General features: G+C 36.6%; 1 protein-coding gene across 9 annotated transcripts in view; it reads left to right on the top strand.

Annotated features, from left to right (window-relative positions):
* UBR3 (ubiquitin protein ligase E3 component n-recognin 3) overlaps positions 1-23,610 on the top strand; it is a 103,952-nt gene that overhangs the window by 26,482 nt on the left and 53,860 nt on the right. For 5 of the 9 annotated variants that reach the window (XM_058421267.1, XM_058421268.1, XM_058421269.1 and 2 more), the window contains 17 exons: positions 1,515-1,743; positions 4,111-4,290; positions 5,022-5,155; positions 7,359-7,445; positions 8,052-8,117; positions 8,206-8,295; positions 9,809-9,937; positions 10,030-10,082; positions 10,727-10,860; positions 11,329-11,413; positions 12,747-12,889; positions 15,912-16,008; positions 16,437-16,578; positions 18,787-18,891; positions 19,701-19,874; positions 20,094-20,123; positions 21,588-22,048. In XM_058421267.1, coding sequence (XP_058277250.1) covers positions 1,515-1,743; positions 4,111-4,290; positions 5,022-5,155; positions 7,359-7,445; positions 8,052-8,117; positions 8,206-8,295; positions 9,809-9,937; positions 10,030-10,082; positions 10,727-10,860; positions 11,329-11,413; positions 12,747-12,889; positions 15,912-16,008; positions 16,437-16,578; positions 18,787-18,891; positions 19,701-19,874; positions 20,094-20,123; positions 21,588-22,048 — 2,339 coding nt within the window. The remainder of the gene's footprint in view (positions 1-1,514; positions 1,744-4,110; positions 4,291-5,021; positions 5,156-7,358; positions 7,446-8,051; positions 8,118-8,205; positions 8,296-9,808; positions 9,938-10,029; positions 10,083-10,726; positions 10,861-11,328; positions 11,414-12,746; positions 12,890-15,911; positions 16,009-16,436; positions 16,579-18,786; positions 18,892-19,700; positions 19,875-20,093; positions 20,124-21,587; positions 22,049-23,610) is intronic. The other 4 variants (XM_058421271.1, XM_058421275.1, XM_058421272.1 and 1 more) reach the window with 1 other exon arrangement.

Genomic DNA, 23,610 nt, shown 5'->3' on the forward strand with positions numbered 1-23,610 from the left:
TTCTTAAAATACCTGCTACATAATTTCTGTCTGAGGCTTAACATTAGTAGTGTGAATGTCTTGATGATACGTCCTAATGCCAATTATGAAAATTGTTTCAAGCCTTCAACTTAAAGGCAACTATGTGATGGGGATATCTGTAATGCCAGAATGATATTGCATTAACTTTGCTCAAGTGTTGTGAATGCCTTATGCCAAAAAGGCTTTAGCTGAGTACAGTTACCATTGTGTGGGTGCTGTATGTGGAACATACTTTCAGTTATTACACAGGTTTCCAGCACTGTGGACCATAGGAAGGCAAGTTAAGCATTCTTGCAGTGTTTCCTACAGTGATAACCCCGTTCTCACCCTGGTTCAGTTTCTTGTATCAGCAACTTTATCTTTGGGGGATTTGCTGGGAGAAGCAGTTTCTGTGCCTAACAGCAGAATTATGTCATCATATTTTTGGAAGTATTTTTTAGGTGATGATAACATGGTAGTGCCATAATTAAAGTATGGCAGCACTGAATCTAAGGCAGGTCAAATGAATAGTGATCTCTCTACAGTCTGGTGAAAATGGCTCATGGCTGCCTGAGGGTGGTTTTAAAATTTCTAATTCTATCCTTATGAAAGGTTAGTACTTCCAGAAGGAATAGGCAAGGGAGTTTTAGACTTTAGGTTTTTACCACTACACAGCTTGTCTTCTTACCAAGCCAAGCGAGTCCAGATGGTGTTAATTCAGAACCTAAAGTACTAAGTGAGAAGTGGTTTCAAAGCTAGCAGGTATGTTCATGCCTGTGCAGTGCAAAAGGTTGATTTATAATGCCTTTTTAAGGCTAATGGAGTGGAACACAGGACTGTACTAAGATTTATGTGTATATGTACAATACATTTAAATACTGATCTGGTTTAAAAATACCACTAGCAGTTGTAGGAAGAATAACAAAGCTGGATAATTAATTTAGTTATTGAGGGAAAAGCACTAAGGGTTTATTTAAAAATTATAGGATTCTATGATAGTAGAAATGAAAATCAGTATAGAAATGTCTTGCCTGAAAATAAATGAAAATTTTACTTCATGATTAGATGGCTGCAAGTGATAAGGCAGCTTTAATAAGGCACTACTAAACTCATGGTTCAATAGCGTATTATTTTAGGACATCTTGTTGTAGGATGTACAAATTTAGGCTAAATTAATTGTTAGACCCTTACTACTTTCACAGGCATGCTGAGACATTACATTCCTTGTTTGAACATTTCTGGGTTGGCTTTTTTTAGTGTGGAAAGCATAGAATGAGAAGATTAGATTCTTGGGAAAGATAATGAAATTAGCAGCCTCAGATACCTCTCCCTATAAATAGGTCTTTTCATTTGGTCTGTTTCTAGAAAACAGTCATCACTTTTGGTTTGTCATAGCAACTGGTGTTTCCCAGGGAATGTTGATTGTACATTCGTAAAGGAATATTTTATACTGAAAGAAAGCTATAATTTTTGTATGATGCTTATTAACATCAGCATTTCTTTATAATTTGCAGATTGCTTTTACAAAAACATTTGTTCAGCATTATGCTTTTATTATGAAAACACTGAAGAAAAGCCATGAATCAGACACTATGTCTAATAGAATTGTGCATATCAGTGTTCAGTTGTTCAGCAATGAAGAACTAGCACGCCAAGTAACAGAAGAATGCCAGCTGCTGGATATTATGGTCACTGTTCTGTTGTACATGATGGAAAGTTGCCTTATTAAAAGTGAATTGCAAGGTAGGTTTAGTTATTTGTTTGTTTCTTTCCATGGATAATAAATTGATTATAGAGGAAATTTAATTTTTCTTTGGTGGTCAATCCACCCCTCTGATGCCTTTCCAAAAATATACAGGATTTAGCAATATACAGTAGAGGATGAGTCTCAAAATTCCCTGGAAATATAAAGGTTGTTATCAAGAGTGATACTAATTTTTAATTGGCTTGTAGGTTTGGGGGGGTTTTTTTAGGGATGTTACATCATTTAGAATGCAGATTATTACCTTGCTAGTACTTAATTTGTTGTGTAAAGTGCATAAGAAACTATTTGAATGAAAATTATATACACAAATTGAGACCTGTATGAATTTTAAAAAAATTTTCAAAGAATTGCACAAGCTGTTTGCAGTATTTAAAATGGACTTAATTTTTAAAACCTGTGATTGTCCTAATGGAATTCTATATAATTAGAGGAGAATAATTTAATAGTTTGTCAATATGGCAGTTTGATCAAGCTTTGGTTTGACAGAGTGGCAGTTTGGATTTGAGCTATTGTAGACTGTATAACTTCTTTAGTGAAAACAGCTGTTCTATTTTCACCCTCCTTGTTTTACCTGTCCTCATATGAAAATGGCACAACTGAATCTTGCTGACTTCTGTCAGCCTCACTTTTATGTGCCTAACAGACTGGAGACCTCTCAGCCCTCTTTATCCTAGTTTGAATCTGAAAGTACCCCCTAGACAGGCTGAGTGCTGCTGCTAAATAAAGTATCACAAACTTCTGCATGAAATTGTATTTTTTTTCCCAAAAATACCCTTGTCTCAGAGTCCACTCTATGTATCACCTAAACCAAAATGACTGTGCAGAAATGGGAAATTCTCACTTCCCTACCTATCGAGAGTGCCCTCATTCAGCAGCACTTCAATAGGAAATTTTCTTCTGTAGCCCTACATAGACTGCTTTACAGTATTAAAAGGAAAATGCCGAATATTTTATCAGTTTGTATTTCAAGTGATTTTTGCTAAATCAATGCCATATTGGTGGAATGTAGTTTCAAACTATTTCTAAGCATCTTTGGAATGTTACTTGTTGGTCAGTATGGGATGTTGCTAACGTGGTGGTAAGGTTTTGTAATGGGTCAGAATTGCAGTACAGCAGAAAAAGGCTGTGACTGTGATCAGTTATTTTCTGAAGAATCTTCCTGGTAATTAATGGATGTAAACTTGAGCTGGTGAGTTAAATATTGTTAAATGTATTTGTGGTACAGACTTGTGATAGAGAAAAGACTTAGCCTTGGAGCAGCTATTCTACCTTTTCCTTTTTTTCCAGCACCCGTGATTTCTCTTAGTTAAGATACCATTATTGAGTTACAGAATTTTTTAGGTTGGTCATTGAGTCCAGCAATAAACCTGGTACTGCCAAGTCCACCTCTGGGATGTGCCTGGTTCTTTTCAGTGTTTTCACAAGATTTCCCCCTTTATTTTTGAGGAGTTTGGCATGCAGTAAATGAACAGAAAAGAAATAATAAAATTTGTTATTGGGTTTTGCCTTCTCATATTCTCAGTGGCCTTCTTTTGCAGTTCTTTGGGCTTGTATCTTGTGTTCAGTTCAATCTCTCTCTTACAATGCTGAAAATAGTAAGAAGTCTGTGCTGGTGAGATAAATTGAGAAGAATTTTGTTTGTGCAGCTACTGTAAACAGTAGGTTGTTTTAGCATCCGAATGAGACAAAATTCTCAAATCTAGCCAATGGATAGGTGGGGAAGGCATGTTTGAGAGGAGCAAGGAAAACATGGAGCGCAACTTGTGTGTGCTACAGCATGTTTAATTTGCTTAATTGCTCACAGATCCTAATTGTCTTTTGAGCAGCTGACAGCTGTTTAAAATGTATAGTTCTCTAAGGTATTCGTGGGCCAGCTGTCTTAATGAAACGGTTGGTCTGTATCGATGCCAACTTTGTAAGTGTTACTAATTCAGCTTACCTCTCTCACACCTAGTGTGAAAGGATGAGGGGTACAAATACAGATGTGGATGGTAAAACTGGCTCTAGAGGAATTGTATTGTTTGGCTTTTTATACTTAAAAATATTGGAAGAGCCAGAGCTGTGATGGTTTTACTAATGTGCTGCTTTCCAGAGGTTGTGATAGTGTTCAAAGTTTAAGTGACTCTTGCTAAGTGGGATCTGTGTTGGTCAGTCCATGATGAAAAAACAGCCTCAGGTACTATGAAAGAACCATTTTAGTTTTCTGCAGTTTTCTCTGTGTGTGTGCCCAGCATTACAATATGCCCTAACTGTTATTTTTGCATTCTCTTCTAACTTTATTAAAAAATGAAAGAAATTACTTTGTCTTTTCCTTTTGTTTTGGTTTTTCTCTTTTTAAAATCTAGACGAAGAGAATAGTTTACATGTTGTGGTGAATTGTGGGGAAGCACTACTGAAGAATAATACTTACTGGCCCCTGGTTAGTGATTTTATAAACATACTTTCACACCAAAGTGTGGCAAAGAAATTTTTGGAAGATCATGGTCTTTTGGTAACATGGATGAATTTTGTATCATTTTTTCAAGGTATGTGACTTTTATAATCAGTACTAATACAAGGAAGTTAAGACAGTTAATGTTCACAGTAGCAAAATCCCTACAGTGTTGTATGTAAATATTTAATCTATTGGTATTGCCCCAAGATTGTATTTCTTGAAGAAAACAGTATGTTCTAGAAAACAGATTGCAAAAATTATCTAGTGGATCTTTTTCTTGTGGGAAGTAGTTGAAGAACAATCACATCACGCTTAGTCAACTGAGATCCATGGTGCAAGAATTTCGAGGTTGTACTTAAAGTACAGATCACAGCTGTAAAACAAACTGTTTTACTGGTGAAGATCTAAATTTAAATGCAAGGAAATTTGATCTGATAAATCTGGATCTTCTTCTAAGTGTTGCTGTAAAGAAATCTTTTGATTATATAGAAAGTATTTTAAGATGGTGTGTCTCAAAACTGATAAATGTTTTGCTTAGAAAGAGGACCAGCATTCAGATTTCTGATTGACTGAGTGACATTCAAAGTAGAAGTTAATGTCCCCTGAAAAGCAAGAATTTCAGTTATTAGCCAGTCCTTTATCTTTTCTGGTATATTTCTGTCAAACTTTGTTTTATCGAATATTCTGCCGCTAGATAAAATAGATTCTCACACTTCATGGAGTTGCTTTTAGAGGTGTGTAAATACATAATGATAAAAATACTGCATTCCATTTAGCCCTGGTTAAATCTTTGGTTGTATATCTCTGCTTAAATTTTTGAAGGTATGAATTTAAATAAACGAGAATTAAATGAGCACGTGGAGTTTGAATCACAGACGTACTATGCTGCCTTTGCTGCTGAGCTGGAAGCCTGTGCCCAGCCAATGTGGGGTCTGCTGTCACACTGCAAAGTTAGGGTAAGGCTGACATTTCCCTGTCATGATTCTTGGTTTTATCTGTGACTTACCCTAGAATTCTCTAACCTGAAAGGGCTGTCCTTTGTGTTTGGAAAGACTTTGGTTTGGCTGTCTTTGTCTATTTAAATAACTTAAAACTCCAGTCAACTCAGATTCTGTGTATAGTGAGTGCAGAATTAATTCTTGTGCATAATTTATTGTCTCCAGTACTGGAACTACAAGTTCAGGATGTGTGCAGTCATTTCATACAACTGTACATATGGAATAACTTCTAATCTAATGGGGAGCTTGATAAATGTCTCTTAGTCATTCTACCTTTGTTCAGTGGGAACATAGATACGTAAGTCGTCCTAACGTGATTCTAAAGTTGGCTGCGTCTGTGAGCAGAGACTTGATTATGATGTGGGATGGAGTAACTTACGGGTTTGTGTGGTTCTCCTGTCAATTTGAGGTGAAAATCTCTTCGGTTCCAACATCACATGGTCTCCAAACTAGAGCAAAGACTTGTTGCTATTTGCTAGACTGTAAATTTTATTAAGTTACAGCAAAAATAGAATCTGTCAGTTTTTAGGAATACTTAACATATGAAAAATACTTTTTACTTCTTTTCTATGAAATAAGTACTTATATTTGAAATTAGCTTATTCAGATACATAATAGTGTCAGTGAGGCAGTACTGCCTGGATTGAACTGCGCACTGAAAAACTGCACGAGCAGTCTGTGTGATTTTAGACCACTTTGAATCAGGCAGTTGCAAAAGCCTTTCTGTCGTGTAAATTACATTGATACATTATGAAATTGTCAATTCATGAGTCTAGATGGTTTTTGAAAACCAAGTTACAGCTTCTGGCTGTTTGAAGTGTTCCTTTCATTTTTGCTTAGGGATGGCACAGTCTTTTTTTTAAGGCCATGCTCCTCCACCACTTTTTTTGTCAGTCATGTCTTCTGCCACATGCTTGAACCTTTTGGTCATTCTCAATAAATCTGAAAGCGTTAAGGAAATTTCACAGCTTAGTTGTTGTACTTAGTGAATCTTGGTGGGTTGGAAGAGATTCCAGCTCATGTCTCACAGGCTAGGGAAAGCCAGCAGAGCCTGGCCCTCCTAGAGTGTGGAGCTCCAGGATGGGAGCATGGCTGATGTATTTCCTGATGAGAAAAGGTGCCTGGCTGAGGCAGTCGCCACTTGCACAACTTTTGGCTGGCCTGAGCACTGCTGCCTTTTACTTGAGAAGTGTGTCACTGGATATCCTGAGAGTGTGAGGCAAGTCTGCAGTCTGTGTTTAAGGGGGAGGGAAGATAAAGGAAAAATCTGTTAAGAAAAGAGGCTTTGCTGATCACAGAGCAATTTGGTTTAGCTTCCATTCTGTCTTTCCTTCTTGCACACGACTGTTTGTCTCCTGGAGGGCAATGTACAGCTTCAGTCCTGAAACATGATTTAACCTGAAATGGAGTGTAGTTTTATGGCACTGTTACAGAGTTACATCATGCAGTCAGAACAAGGATTGCTTACCATTGAAGTCTGTGCAGTATTGTGGTATCGTACCATTTAGGGTGTTTGGTGTTAGCCAGCTGTAAGGATCTTTTAAGTTGCTAGAACTTGTAGGCCATTAGCCATTCCTCTTGGTTGCATGGAAACTTTCCTTTATGCTTACAGCTCTAAATTATGGGTAAAGTAAATGGATAAATTAAACAACAGTAGGCACTGGGACCCCTAGAGAGCAAGTCCTATGAGGAGCAGCTGGGGCTGTTTAGCCTGGAGAAGAGAAAGCTCAGGGGTAACCTTATCATTCTCTGTAACTCCCTGGAAGGAGGGTGTAGCCAGGTGGGAATTAGTGCCTTCTCACAGGTAACCAGCAACAGGACAAGAGAAAATGGCATCAAGTTGCAGCAGAGGAGGTTGAGGTTGGACAACAGTAAGAATTTCTTCATGGAAAGGGTAGTTAAGCATTGGAGTGGGCTACCCAGGGAAGTAGTGGAGTCCCAATCCCTGAAAGTGTTCAAGAGACAGCTGGATGTGGCACTTAGTGCTGTGGTTTTGTTGACAACATATTGTTCAGTCAATGATCTTGGAGGCCTTTTCCAACCTCAGTGTTTCTGTGTACTGTAAAAATATTCTTGAAATTATTGTATTTATTTGTAGGAAAACAATGGCACTTAAAACTGTTTGGGCTCATATAAATGTGCTGGTTTCTCTTAACTGCAGGAAACACAAGAATACACACGCAATGTTGTCAGATACTGCCTCGAAGCGCTTCAGGACTGGTTTGATGCTATCAACTTTGTAGATGAGGTAAATATCCTTAGTGAATTTAAGCAAAGTCCAACGAAAATCTGATAAAATTTCAAAAGTGATACACTCCCTACACTCAGCTCCCTCTCCTTAATTTAAGTGACTGTTCAAGCTAGTGATCAAAAAAGGATTGCCTTGCTGAAATTAGAGTTTGTAGTTAATACAATGTTATTTCCTAGGATCCTTCTTTTTCCCCATAGAGTCTTAGTGGTTCGGATTTGCAGGTGCAAGCTTAAGCTGTCAATTTTCAAAGCAGTGCTGTGGATACGCCACTGTTGTGCTGTAGGAAGAGCTGAAGGAAGCAGGGACAAACCAGAAGTCCTTTTCTGCTTTGGCAGTTGGGGAGCAGCTTTGCCATCTGGCAAGCAGTACTTAGTCAACTCAGAGTGCCATGTTCTTCTGGGGACTCAGTAAGAGATAAACTAGAGCTGTCTGAGGGAAACTTCTGAATAATCAAAGACAGGGGGATGAAGTACTGCTAGGTTAGTGGAAAGCAAGTCCATCAAATGAAGACATATAAAATACTGTCCTTGGTGGTTTTGCCAGAGATATTTGTATGTTGTTTTATTCAATATATTATATTAAATACCTTTATTTTACTTTCAGCCAGCACCTAACCAAGTTACTTTCCATTTGCCACTGCACCGTTACTTTGCCATGTTTTTAAGTAAGGTAAGCACATGTTGTAGTTTCACAGAAGATGGAAATTCCCTGTTGAATGTGATCATTCAGCACAGCATATGCTTGCTTTTGCTTCTAGGCTGTTAAATGCCAAGAACTAGATCTGGATACTATCCTGCCAGATCAGGAGATGCTGATGAAACTAATGATCCACCCACTTCAGATTCAGGTAGGGGCAGACTTCTGACTTACCTATAAGGAAATATGTCTTAATTGTGGAATATAAAAATAAGCCATATGTGACAATAATAACTGGAATATACTGAGTAGTTAGGGTGACTTTTTTTTTCCCTTCCTATATCTGAAATTTAAAATGTGGCATTAGTTACTCTGAGAAGCATATAATTAAAATATTCCCTATAGCTCTTCCAAAACGGTAGGAAGGACCAATCCTTTGAAAACATAGAATTGTAACATGAACAGAATGGAGTGCAGATTGACAAGAACCCCAAATCCAGAAATTTTGTATTTTAAATTTAACTTGAAAGTGAGTTCCAGAATGGATGCACAACATTTTTATTTGCAAATTTGGACTTAACTTGTGCATAAGTAGCAGTGAGTAGTATTTGTAATCACTGCTTTTAGATCTAACCATTTTTTAATTGTGATACCTTAATTTTCGGTTCATTTTGGTACCATGATACCTTCATTTTGAGTAAGTTTCAAGATTTTAATGAACAAATGTCTGTATAAATCACTTCATTTGTCTTTGATTACTTTTGTTGTCTGAAATATGCTCTCATATAAAAATATGGTATCTGCTTCCTAAACTTGGCAGTGGTTCTTTTCATCTCTCACTCTCCAGGAGAAGTAAATGAGTGTAAATAAATCTACAGTTGTAGTATGTATGTGTATGTGTAATGATAGTGAAGAAAATGATGAGAGGGTTGGAGCACCTCTGTTATGAAGCCAAACCGAGAGAATTGATGTCGTTCAGCCTGGAGAAGGGAAGGCTCTGGGAAGACCTTAGAGTGGCTTTCTAAAGGGGTCTACAAGAGAGCTGGAGCAAACTTTTTAGCAGGGCCTGTTGAATTAGAACAAGGCTAGTGGGTTTAAACTAGCCTGAAGTGGGGTTGGTTTAGATTACCTGTAGTACCTTTTTTATTATGAGGGTGGCACAACACTGGAGCAGGTTGTCCATGGAAGTGGTAGATGCCCCATCCCTGGGAACATCCAAGGTTAGACTGGATGGGGCTCTGAGCAACCTGACCTAGCTGAAGATGCCCCTGATCATAGTAGGAGGGTTGGACTAAGAGCTTTAAAGGTCCCTTCCACCCAAACTATTCCATTACTCTCCAAGGAATCCCCAGAGGGACTTCTTACCATGACACGTGGTGACGGGACAAGGGGCAATGGCTTTAAACTGAACGAGAGTAGTTTAGATGAGATACCACAAAGACATTGTTTACTGTGAAGGTGGCGAGACGTGGGAACAGATTGCCAGAAAAGTCAAGGATACCCTATCCCTGGAACTGAATGGGGCTTTAAGCAACCTGGCTTTAAGCACCTGGAAGGTGTCCCTGCCTATGGCTTAGGGGTTGGAAATCTTTAAGGTCGCTTCCAATCCAAACTGTTCTATGATTTTTATTTTTCTATGATAATGTATTGATGATCTGCTAAGACTGAACTGAGTAGCTGAACATCCCTGAAATGTTTATAATTTTTTTATGTTTCCTGAACAGGCAAGTCTTTCTGAAATTCACAGCAATATGTGGGTTAGAAATGGTCTACAAATTAAGGGACAGGCTATGACTTACGTGCAGTCTCATTTCTGCAATTCAATGATTGATCCTGACATTTATCTGCTGCAAGTAAGTTATGTTTTCTGAGAAGTCAAGCCAATAATATTTACCTACAAATGATAGAATTACTTTAATAAAATTAATTTACTCTCTTTCTACAGGTCTGTGCCTCTAGACTAGACCCAGATTATTTTATTTCATCTGTTTTTGAAAGGTAGGACTAAAAGTTGAATGCTCTTGTTTGATGTTGTGCTAATTTATAGTGTGTAATAGAAAAATTGCATATCTGATACATACAATGTCAGATGGTACAACTCTGCCTAGCCAAAACTAGCACTCACCTAAGGGCTCTACTGAAAGAGGTATCTCTAGATTTTAAACAGCACTGGCTTTTGATTTGCAGTGCTGTCGTAAAGCTTCAGATATTTGTTTACTGAGCATCTTTAAGGTTTATTAAAGCTTCATATGTGTTCATTGCTAGGATATTCTATCCTGAAGAAGTAAATAAATAGAGAAAATAAATTGTAAGAGATACAGAATGTTAACTTCTCTGGAAAAAAAATCAGGGTTTGAACAGCAATTAATATGCATTAGTTTTTATATGTTAATAAATATAAGGTGTTTTCATGTGGAGAGAATATCACTATAGCACATTCCATTGATAGTTAAAGAAAAGTTGAATTTTAAAAAGAAGAGGGTTTTTATGTATGTTTGCACTTCGGGTATTCATTTGGGATTTTGTATTTCATTTTAGATTGTTGTGAGTGCTATCCTGAGTTTATCAGTACATTTCACATTGGTGTTTTAGTGCTGGAGGATGTTTAATTGTTGTTTCTGACTTCACTGTTTGCTGTGTAGATTTAAGGTGGTAGATCTGTTAACGATGGCATCGCAGCATCAAAATACCATTCTTGACTCAGAGCATGAAAGGTCCATGCTGGAAGGAGCCTTGACGTTTTTGGTCCTCTTGTTAAGTCTTCGTTTACATTTAGGTAAGGGTCACTGCTTCAGGAATATTTGTATGTAAATAACATTATTGCACCTTCATTTATATTCAGCACTTAGTAGGTGCCTTAAAGCCGTTTGACCATATAGTAACTTAAAGCATTCAACACTCAGTTTCAAATTTGCCAAGTACTGAATTTTAATCCCTTATGAAATAGATATAATGCATAAAAATGGAGAAAAATGGCTTTAATGGAAGTGGGTGATTTGTGTAGGTGATGACTTGAAGATTCTGTATCTTTTCCAGAAAGACAGCAGTTTGAGTTTGGACTGGTATTTTCTGATTGAGATTGTGCCTTTCATAATATTTGCACACCCCTCTTTTTTTTCCTGTATTTTCAGGGCACTTTATCATTACTTAGTATTAATTTGTATCATGCTTTTAATGTCAGATGAAAACTAAATGTGTGTTTTAAAATGGTGTTTTAACAGCTTTTTACATTTCATTGTTCCAGGAATGACAGATGATGAGATCCTCAGAGCGGAGATGGTGGCCCAGCTGTGTATGAATGACAGGACACACAGTTCATTACTGGATCTCATATCCTTGGAATATATTCACTAATATGCCTGAATGAGAATGACAGGTGCCTAGATAGTAATGAGGCTTGAGCAGCATGTTTTTAGGTTACGTAATTGAAAAAAATGGGTGAAGGTGTGTTTGTATGTGCTTACTAGAAAAGGCATTTGTTCCAATTTTGGTTTTTCTTACAATAAATACAATATTTGTTAACTGTTTAAATTAGTTTTGTTACAAAATGCTGTACTGAAGTCTTTTAGGTGTGAGGAAAAACATTTATCTTCCAATGATGTTTCAGAAAGTTTAGCCAAGCGTCACATTTGTCTGGATTTGAGCCTTTGATTTTTTCCGAAGTTTATGCCAATATAAAAAGAAGGCATTCTACATTATATTGGCTTTTGCTATCAATAGGTGAAAATGCAAATAATAGCAATCCTGCATGCTGCTTTGACACTAGAGTTAAGTGCATGTGTTATGGGGAAAGGCTAGCAAACTCTAAGAAATCCTTCTGCACAGGCCTAGGCTTTGTGTCTCTGGACAGCTGACTGTATGCAGGTTTTCCTGCTATCACTCAGGCTGTGTAGGCAAATTAAATAGCTTGTGGTTGCACAGAAGAGCTTGCAATGCAGGGGTAGGCCTTGAGCAAAAATACTAGGAATACGAAGATAGGAAAGAATGAAATTGGGACTAAGAAATGCATAATAAGAATTATTAATTATTATATGATCTAGCAACTCAGTCAAGTATGTTAAATAAGCAATTCCTTAGAACAATTCACTTCAGTGAAAGACTTAACTATGTAAAATAAGTGAATCATTTATATAAGCAACCACTTATCACTGAGCAGTTTACTTACTGGTCAGTGCTACTTGTGTTTTAGGGTAATGTCAGTAGGTCAGTTAAATATTGCTACCAAAAATGAGAACTGTGGAATCCGAGATGCAGAATTATTTATTGTATTCGTGGATCCTGAACTATTTGCTTGCTTTTTCTGTACTTGGATGTAAATGCAAAATATTCTCCCTATGAAGAGAGACAAAGTGTTAGTAAACAAGGGCAGTAACAGAAACTTTATATACACTACAGGCAGTAGTTTTTATTTCTCATTAGGTACTAACAGTTTGAGCCAAGCACGTAGTAAGTCTTACTTTAAAAAGTTTAATGTCCTAGCTAGGAGACTTAGATTCTCTTCAGCACCAGTCACTGTTCTTAGCAGCTGGAGCATACAGACCTCTTGTGGTAAGCACAGAGCACTGCTGAGATCTGGTCTGAAATGACTGAAAATATCAAGAGGGGAGTGAAATTCTGTGTCCTACAACTAAATTAACTTTGCTTTCCTTAACATAAACCTTACATTCCAGAAAACCCTAATCCTAAAAGTGGTATTATTCCAGGAAGCTTAAGCTTTGAATCAGTCCTGTCAGCGGTTGCTGACTTTAAAGCTCCTGTTTTTGAACCTGGAGGTTCCATGCAACAAGGAATGTATACACCTAAAGGTATGGTAACCAGTGTTCTCTTGCAATATACCCATTGGGAAGATGCCTAATCAGGGTTTATTTGGTTTTGTTGTAGTGGGCTTTTTTCCCTTAAAAAACCCAAAAAGCAAACCAAACCTGCCAGTGCTGAAAACTCCACCCCATCCTCCCCATGAAAAAGCCAAACCTACCACCACCACCAAAACCCCACAAAACTTGATTGTTCACTGCTTATATTTAAGAGCACTGCTAAAGGTTATCAGTAGTCTTTAATAATTTGATTTTCATCTAGAGTGAAAATGAGCTTCTCATACTGATTGGGTACCCTCAGAAAGCAAAGGAATATGGAGAAATAAAAAATGTTTTACTTGTATTTTACTGATCTGCATACTTAATTATTAATATTATTTAAATAAATCTGATGTATATTTAGTAGAGTTTAGAACTGTTTGTACTAGTGAAATGTCAATTGCAAAGATCCTTTCTTTGAACTTCACCTTTGACTATTAAAGATACTGCTATACATAATTCTTTATGTGATGTTGGTTAACTGTATTAGTATCTTGTAACATTTTTTGCAGTCAGTAGTGAGGGTCTAGAAAAAGTTCAGGCTACCCTTGTTGTAGAATATTGTTCTGTAATTCTACAATGCATACAGTGCAAAAATGACAAGTTTCTTTCCCTGACCAGCTTGTCATCTAAATTAGACTCAACACACTATTGGTATATCAAAAGAGAGAAATAATTGAAGAACTCAGTGTTCCATTACTGTGTCCTGTCACTGAGCAGATAAGGCTGTGGAAATCTGAAATACTCCCTGTGCTCTGGTTGTGCTTCAGGCTAATGGCAAAGCTGAAGAGGGATTAACTCCTTCCTTCCCCACATACCTCCCTTGAGAACTGGGAAGGTTAGAGTCTGGAATTTTGAAACCATTTGGTTTTGTGGATTTTTGGGGCGAGAGTGGTGGTTAATGTCGATACTGGTATTGTAATAACTTGTTTCACCATTTTTGCACTGGGAGATTGAAGTGTCAGTAAAGCTGTCTTTACAAATTTGTACACACTAGTGAAGTAATTTGGTGAAACCAAAATTCATTTTGGTTCTTTGATGGGTAATTAGCTTAACACCTGTGTATGTAAAATAATTTAATCTTCATGTTACATAAGCCACATTTCCTTATGTCCTGTCCAGTTTCTGGAGCTCATTACATGCTGGTCTTTTTCATAACACAATGTGAAGGAAAAAGAGATGGATTATGCTGTTTCTAATTATAGCACTTTATATTTAGGAAATCTAATGCTAATAACAGTGTCTGGAGTTTTTTGTATATGGTTTTCTTTTTTTAACTTAGGTAAACAATTTATTCCAGAGGTAAACTGTCTTAAGTATCTCATCTATAGCATTGAATAATTTATAACATTATACAGATTCCCTTTTTCTTAAAGTAATAAAAGCTGACAAATCTCCTGCAGGAATAAAAGCTGACATGGCTTTCTTTACCCTCTTAAGTTTTCATATTCTCCATAAGACTACGTAGGTTCTCAAACCCTTTGCTTTAAGAGTTGTAATTTGTGGCCTGTCACAATTAAAGCAAGTTGTGATCCGATCAATTCCCTTTAATCCTCTAATCCCTTGTTTCCCTGAATTTGAGGGGGTGGAATCTACTTTATGTTCACAGATCCTTACGTTTTGCTTCCATTAACCATCATTTAAAAAAACAAAACCAGCCCAAACCAACTTCCAGAGGCTGCTTCTTTCTGCACACTGTAGATTTGTGTGCTGAAGATGAGCTGTGTGTGCATTTCCAATATTCACTCTATGGCTCACTCGGTCTTTTTTCTCATTACGCATTAGCATCCCAAACAAGCTTGGCGTGTTTCAGACTGCAGTACTAATTTCTGTCCAGAAAAAATGTTGGTTTGGGATTTTTATTTTTTTTTTTAAAACAACGTGAATTTGATCGTATATCATCCATAATGGAAACTTTACTGAGTGTTCTCCCTCAGCAGTCTATGAGAAGATCTGTAGAACTGTTAGCCTTAGCAGGGGTTAATATACAGAGGATAGACCACTAGGTACGAGTATAGACGCCTGTCTTCCTGCCTGAAGAAAATTAATCTCAGAAGAGTGGTAAAGCTGCTTATTTCTGTCTGTGGAACCTCTGAAGAATGTTGTAAGCACTTGTGTTGTGTTATGCCTGCTGGTGGAGCTAAAATTCTGTGTCCGCTGGGTTTCTTCCTCCTTCTGGGGTCATTGAATCTTGCTTTCATTTTTTGTGTTACGCAAGTAACACCTCAAAACCATTCATAGAATTCACGTCTTCATTTAGCTTTAGATTGGAACTTGGTTTTGTTTTTTTAATAACTTGTAAATAGACAAAACAAAAAAGGGCCATCAAATGGGATATTTTTATAGACTGTTTAGACTTTTCTGTTTAAGATTGCTCTGAACAGCCACTCCGCAAGTCACTTCAGAACCACTAAATTAAACAGACATAACTAAGATTTTAATGCTGGAATAATGCATAGGTGCTAGTTGAAGAACAAAGGCATATTTGTAAAGGCTTGATCACAAATATTATTTGATATGAAGCTTGACCATTTTTGATACTGTTCGCTACACTTAATGGTAAAATATCATCTACCTGCTAACAGCTCCACAGTCTTCATTTCCTACTTACAAAAGGCTTGTGCTTATCATGTACCAAGTGAAAAATAATGTAAACCTTCTCTCATGTGTACTTGGAAATGAAAAAGAGCAAAACAAGATATAGAAATGGTGTTTTGGGGATTGCTTAATAGAGTGTTATTTTTTTGTTTCGAAACCAATCAAAATTTCAGAAAAAATATTTTTCTATTTTTATAAAGAGTGGTAATTATTAACATAGAAAGTATTATTGGTAAGAATTATTATAAATTGCTGTAGTTTGCCAGGTAAAATTATATAATAGAAAGTGACATAATTAAAGCTAGTTAAGAAGACAGTCTAAAAAAAGTGGTAAGGTCTATAAAGAGAATACTAACATGTAATTTCTTTTAAACAGCTGAAGTTTGGGATAAGGAGTTTGACCCTGTCATGGTAATACTTCGCACAGTTTACCGTAGAGATGTGCAGTCTGCAATGGACAGATACACAGCATTGTAAGTGGGATCATTTTCAGAAATTCAACATCATACTGTTGCTCATGCCACAACAATTTTTTTGTTGTTTTCACTGCCTGGTAATGCTAATCACTTCATCAGTGTTTTGAAGCCCCAGATTTGTTCTTGAGTAAATAGGCTATAAATTTACAAGCAATGTCAGATTTCTGGTTATCTTGGTCTGTTACTTCCATAAATGTTTAAAAATACATCTGAAGGGCCACAAAGTAGTGAATGTTATCACAGATAAAATACTTAACCAAAGATACTGTTCAAAAATCATTTACAACTTACTTGAAAGAGTCTTATCTATTTTTATTTAGTTTACTCTTAGGTACACAGAGCAAAGTTTATCTACAGCAGTGGCAGGTTTCTACATTATTGCAGTGTTTTACAGTCGTTTCAACAGATAACATTTGTTTCAACAGCTTAAAGCAGAGTGGCAAATTTCCTGGAAACCCATGGCCTCCTTACAAGAAGAGAACACCGCTGCATCCAAGTTACAGAGGTCTCCTAAAGCTTTTGCACTGTAAAACCCTGCACATTGTGCTCTTCACACTTCTTTACAAGGTACAGTCATGATTCGCATTTAGTGTGTTGGTTTACTTGCACATTTCTTATGGAAGTTCTTCGAAGCATGATTTTTTAAAAGTTTATTTGGAGTAGTCAGGTTCAATTTTATATGATAGTTTTGGTTTATTTTTCAAGTCTAGTACAAGTTTTTTGCTACCACTTAGATGATGTCATGAATGATTGGTTCATATGTGCACACACTAAGTCAGTACCCAAGTGGATGAAAGATCCTCTTCTACTTTGAGGAACACTGTATTAACCATCAGAGCTGCCATTTAGATTGTTCTTCCACGATGGTTTCAGGGAGCACAGTGGCATGAGTGCTGCTCTTTTGGATCCTATTGCAGAGTTTTAAGGCATCAGCAGTTCAGCCTGTTCAAAAATACACAACTTTAATGGCTTTAAATCCTCAATTTCAAATAAGTCTCGTAACTGTAGTTGTTTCTAACATCATTTCCCAAAAACATTCTGGCTTTTGATAATTTTATAGCAACTGTTTTTCAGGGCTAATTGGTGCCTTTAAGTTATGTTTGGTTTTATCTTTGATAGTTGGCTGCTGTCTTCAAGAGAAGCACATCCTTTTTTTGAAGAGTCCATTCATCAGAAAGTGGACTTTGAATCCACACTTAGAAAATGTTTTCAAAGCAGTGTGCTGTAGAGGCAAACGAGGGACTATAAAAATTGCTTTGTTTGAGTGGCTTTTTTCCTGGGCAGACTTTTCCTTTTGTGCTCTTTTAAGTGCTCCCAACTTTCTTAAAACTCATATTTTGTTTCACTGTTAAATTTCTGTTGAATAGAAAATATCTGTTGTACGGTAGGAAGGCTATTGAAGGTAAGGAGAGCTTAGGAATACGTAGAAGAGCCAATAATGTTTTGACATGGAACATAAGTGGAGAATATAGGGAAGGAATACATCATCTTTTACTGTCTTGCTTTGGCATCTTTGGCCACTTTTTTCTCTTACTCTATTAAGAACCTTCAAGGGCTTAAGTCTCAAGAATCTTAGCCATTACTGGGTTGCTGTTTTAGCTGAAATACCAAATACTTTTCCACCAGATTTATAGGTGGTAAAAAATACACAGTGCTTGATTCTACGTGTTTGCTTAAATAATGCCTGCTCTCTTTGTGAAATGTTGCCAATTCATGACAGCCTTTATTACATCTCTTGGCTTTTGGGACTTCCTGTGGGAGAACAGTAAACTATATTTGGTGATGTTACTTTTCAGAAGCGTTGGTCAATACAACTTTTGATTCCGACTGGTACAATTACACGTGCTTTTTGTATTAACAGAATACTGAGTCCCCTTTTTAATGAAATAACCTCTGTCATCTCAGATTTGGTTGGGCTTGATTAAATCAGCTCCTCAGTCACGTTTTAGAAAAGCTTTTGTAAAACAGTATTATTTTTAAGAACTTTTCCTCTCTGATGTTTCTAATGGCTTTATCTGCTTAGAAAATTAAACCATTCAGAACAAAGTCATATTTAAAACTTTACTAGGCTACAGTCTAAAAATACTAAGTTGTCTAGTAACCTGTCTACAATGAAATTTTAAAACATATTTTCTCACCCACTTTTTTGTAACTTGAATTTTTTTTGCCATTTTCTTTCCTTTAATTTGGAATATTCTCAAGAGGAAAGCTGTCCTGGTTTTTAATTTTAGCAGTACTGATTCTTCCTCTCAATGCACCAAAAGTTGTGTTAGAAGAAAGATATGGGCATTTATTAATTCAAAGATAAGGTCGTTTATTATTCGTAACTAAAAAAGATTCTGTTAAATTGATGTTAACCTTGGTGGTATTCCCAGTTATGCCAGCATCACTTACAGGATTAGGAGCTTGTGAGGTTTTGGTGATTGAGAAGGGGAGAGAAGGCTTGGAGCAGCTTTGTGCACGTAACTGGCAGCAGTGGGGTCTCTGCAAGTGTACCTGTCACTCAGGTGTTAAAGTAAATTGCAGCTTGAACTGGTAATAGCTTTAAGGTACAAATTGGTGTGACTGGAAAGACATAAAATCAAATTTTGCCCTTGTGATGATCAAAGGTTTTGATCCAACCTCAAAATAATTTTAAATCCAATTTAAAACAAACATACCAACAAAAACATCCAAAAACTGAAGAATCCAAAATGTATTATCCAGAACACTCATTTTAAAGTTTAGATGTACTGAAGCCTTAATCTTCTCTGATGTGTCTCTTTTCCTACCTAGATATTAATGGATCATCAGAATTTATCAGAGCATGTGCTTTGCATGGTTTTATATTTGATTGAGCTGGGATTGGAAAATTCTCCTGAACAAGAATCAGATGAAGAGGTAAGAATGAATACCATTGTTTTCTTCAAAATTAAATGGTATTTTTAAATGATTTAGTGTTCTTTAAAGTTAAATTTTACCATAGTAGTTAGAATAAAACATCTTCATCAACTTATTTAGGGAACAACTGACAATAAAAACATACTGTTGTGAGGAAGAGTATGGTATCTTGTTACATTTTTCAGCAGTTTCAGTCTATGTAGTCTGACAACACAGATTGATTAGATCTTTACTACTCTGTAAATTAGTACTAGGAATTGTGCAAAAAAATTTTAAATCCTTGAGTCTAAAAATCTCTAAATTTTCAACTGAGACCCTTATCACTGATTAGGTTTTTATTGGATTTTTAAAGGATTTTATTGCTACAGATCTGTAACTTCTAAAATATGTGAATTAGTCAGTATTTTGATTCTACTTTTAATGGTGTTTGACTATAAAGAGCCATTGTTTTTGGGATTCCAAATTCCCTTCTATTACCATAGTTTTTTTTTAACTGATCAACACTGCTTTTTGTCTAAAAATTTGCCACATTTTTTTCCCAGAGATTGCCTTCTGTATAGTTCTGATTTTTTTTATATTAATCTTAGATTGTACATCTTTGGATTACTCTCTAGAGTTCCTTTTACTTCTGCTAGCTAGCATGAATGGCTGTATTTGATTATATTCAAATAAAATACTTTGACCTATGTATTTATCAGCCCTGTGGGCCTCACGGAGATATTATGGCCTCTGTAATACAGTTACAAAAGCACCATGAATTATTTTAATAGAAAAGAGAGGGTGTACCAGGGTTTTCTTAATTGTTTTAGGAATCTGCTGGTGGACAGGAGCGTTGCCACGATAGTTGGTTTCCAGGCAGTAACTTGGTTTCTAATATGCGTCACTTCATTAACTATGTCCGAGTAAGAGTGCCAGAAACTGCTCCTGAGGTGAAGAGAGAACCACCTGCAAGTACAAGTTCTGATGGTTTAGCTTCATCACAAGTAAGTAGATACAAATTCTAGATCCTCTAGGTTGGTTTAAGTTGTTGCCTGTGTTGGCATTTTTGTTAGCTTTGTTACTGTTTTTATGAATTCATTAGGATATTTTTTACCTTCGGTCATTTTTCCTATATGTACTGATAGCAGAATTAGAAGTTATTTCAAATGATGCCTCCTTCCAAATGATGTATTTAATGACTCTTTTTGTCCTGAATTTACCAGAGCTCAAGGCGGAAGAGCCTCCAGAGAGAGGTAGATCTGTGTGCAGTTTGTTCTCCTAAGCAATTAACTAGCAACATGCTTTAATTGTGCTCATCTTAACATTCAGTGGAATCTTCTAATTTTTCTGAATTTCCTTTTAATTCATATTGCAAGGGCTGATGCTTTTTTTCATGTTCTTGAGGGTAATCTTAGGCGGTAGGCTTTTAAGCAATAAAATGCTTTTACATTTTTAATATGTACTTGGAAATAAAGCTTCCTGTCAAATATAAAATGCCGTTGATAGCTTACTGCTTGAGCTTTGTGTTTAGGCCTGTTTGATCTTGCCAAGATACTACTAACATTTAATTACGTAGAATGGTCTTAGCTTTCTTGAGTCTAGGTAAGTTTAACCTTATATTGAAAGTGGTTTTGAAATTGTTAATAGCAATTCTTTGTTGTTGTGAAAACAAACTAAACTGGCTATGAACCTTTCAGGTGGGATCCTAAAAGATTTATAGCCAGCAGATGATAGAATCTCAGTGTCAGTGTTGGTTTTGTATCTACTGTGCACAGCATTTCAGATTACTGTGTGCCAGACGCAGTGAAATAAAATGGACATTTCTTTTGCGTGTTCATGTCAGAAAAACAGACAAAACCTAAAGTAGGGAGATGGCTTAAAATAGATTAAAATACAAAGAAGGTAGGTGAGATGATGTTTGGAATCCCAGTTTTATAATTGATATCTCTTAATTGCCCACCCTTCTGGGAGGGAGGGGGTAAGATGTTAGTGTGCTGAATTTCATGTTCAAAACCATGAAGAGATATCTGTCTGCTGTGGATTCAGTATATGTATCCTTTATTTGGTATATTTGGATTCAGTATATGTATCCTTTATTTGGTATATTTGGATTCAGTATATGTATCCTTGCTTACCCTGCAAGCAAGAGCAGTGTAAGATAGATCTAAGTGGGCTGTGATCAATGTAACTGCACTCATGCTCACATGCTCTGCTGGCAAACAGGGGTATGTGGCTTCTGGGTGTTACCTGTCAAGTCCAGATAAAATGCTCAATGTCCATGGGGCTGTGTGGGCTCACCTGTATTCACCTGTGTGACAGAATGAATTACACTGTGCAACAGTGCTCGGTAGACTTGAATAAAGGCATTTAAATGACATAAAGATACTGAAATTATTATTATTCTAGAAAAACGAAGGAAATATTACTTGGATAACAGTATTGTTAATTAGACTAGAGTAAAACCAGTTGTAACCTGTTTTGGTATGGATATTTTCCTTTGGTACTTGGCTTTTTATGCAGTTGAACGTAACAGACTTGTACAAAAATGCAGGTTTAGTATTTTGCTTTCCTAATTTTCAATACATTTTGAGAATGGAGAAGAATTTTTGAGTTTCACGCTTTGTTTCCCAGCTTCAAATATCTTCCATAGTTTTAGAAACTTGTGTTGTTTATACTTGTATTTTTTGCAAATTAATCATGATAATTTTTTTCCCAAGAACTCAGGGACAGCCCAAGTGTTCAGTTTGGTCGCAGAACGTAGAAAGAAATTTCAGGAGATCATCAATCGGAACACCAGCGAGGCCAATCAGGTGGTGCGGCCCAAAACATCGATGAAATGGTCGGCGCCTGGTGCAACTCCGCAGTTAACCACAGCCATTCTAGAAGTCAAGGAAAGCATACTGTCTTTGCTGATTAAATTGCATCACAAACTCTCAGGAAAACAAAACTCTTACTATCCCCCGTGGCTGGATGATGTGGATGTTTTAATCCACCCAGAAATCCCAAGATACTCTCACGGAGATGGAATGACGGCAGTAGAAAGAATTTTACTGAAAGCTGCTGTGCAGAGCAGGTTGAATAAACGTATAATTGAAGAGATATGCAGGAAGGTGACACCTCCTGTACCACCAAAAAAGATTAGTTCTGCAGAGAAGAAAACTTTGGATAAAGAAGAAAGGTAACATTAATAAGGAGATAAAGGGGCAGGAGGAGGACAGTGTGTGTCGTGCAGCTGTTGATTGATCTTTAGGATTTTATATGAATTACATACTAAAAGAATAAGTCATAATTCTACAGTTCTCACTATCTGATTTGAATATACGTGATTTACATGGTACTGAGGAAGAATGTATACCTTGCTATTTTAGATCTTTAAATTAGAAAATTTCAACAATTTTATGCTCACTCTTTATGTTCCATTTATAAAACTCATCTATACAAAGGTCTAGAATTAAGGTTGTGTTAGCTTTTGTGGCTTAACCTGAAGATAAGTTAGAATTTTTATTTGTACTGTCTGTTCATTCACATGCACACATCACACCATGACTGTTTTGGGGATTTGTTTACTATATATGGGTTTAATAATTCTATCTTTTTTTGTGCTTGTCTGACCCATTCAATTTTAAATATTTAATATTTTTTATTATTCTTACTAAAAAACAGTTTGGATTTTCTTGTTATGTGGCCTGAAAACTCATATGTCAGGTATCTGTTTAGGGATGAATTTTTTTTATTTTTTTTTAAGTGTGGGCAGTTTTGACTTTAATTTGGGACATAATGAGTCCTGAAAGTCCCCAGAATACCAGCAGTATTGAAACTGAATGCAGAGACCTTGCTTCTCTTGGGCTTTCAGCAAATGTTGTGCTGGCGTGAGAGTCCTACGGAAGAGGAATCAGCTAGGGGATGGCAACTGGAGCTGCCAAAGAGGTGAAAGCTAGAAATGGCAGGGGTGGTGTTGAAACTGGGATGGAAGGAGAAACCTTGTGGTCAGTGTACCAGTGGAAAAAAGAGAAGATGCCAGAGCAAGTGATCAGTTGATGTGGGAAGACTCAAGCTGGCAGGCAGGGATATTATGGAGATACATGAAGAACTGGGTTGTCAGGGCAGAAATACTCAGAGAAGAGTAGCAAATGAAATGACACAGTTTTTGTGAAAATCTCAGTGGGGGAGAACAGGGTCTTGAGAGTTGCTAGGAGAAGGAGAATGTGGAATAGGAATGCAAATGTCTGGAAGGTATGAGAGACAGAGGTTGATGTTTGGGGGATGTCAGAGGCTCAGCTGCAAAGAAGAGTCGGCTGGTGTGAAAGGCTGGAACGTGGGATCTGAAGGGATTGGACAGTGTTGGAAGGTTAGGGCACAGAAAGTGGGGAATTCAGGTCAGGGAACTTAGCACAGCAGCTGAAATAGAGAGCAAAGGCTGCAATGGACAAGAAGACTATTGGGTACTTGTTCATGTAGTACTTTGAATGGTTTATGTAACCAGAATATGCAGTTATGGTTCTAGAAATTAGATTTAAAAAGTACAGTCATCTGACTTGGTTTCTGTATTACTTTTATTATTCTGCTATTTTTATTTGTTTGAAAATAAATTTTTCATTAAAATCTCTCTGATATGCCCAAGGCCTACACTGTACTGGAAAATTACACATAAGAATATGGCAAATAGATTTAATATATTTGTATGTTACATACTTTACAGAGAAAAAATATTTTTGTCTTGCTAGTGTTTATTTACTGGTT

The sequence above is a fragment of the Hirundo rustica genome, chromosome 7, assembly GCF_015227805.2.
Source record: "Hirundo rustica isolate bHirRus1 chromosome 7, bHirRus1.pri.v3, whole genome shotgun sequence".
Lineage (NCBI taxonomy): Eukaryota > Metazoa > Chordata > Aves > Passeriformes > Hirundinidae > Hirundo > Hirundo rustica.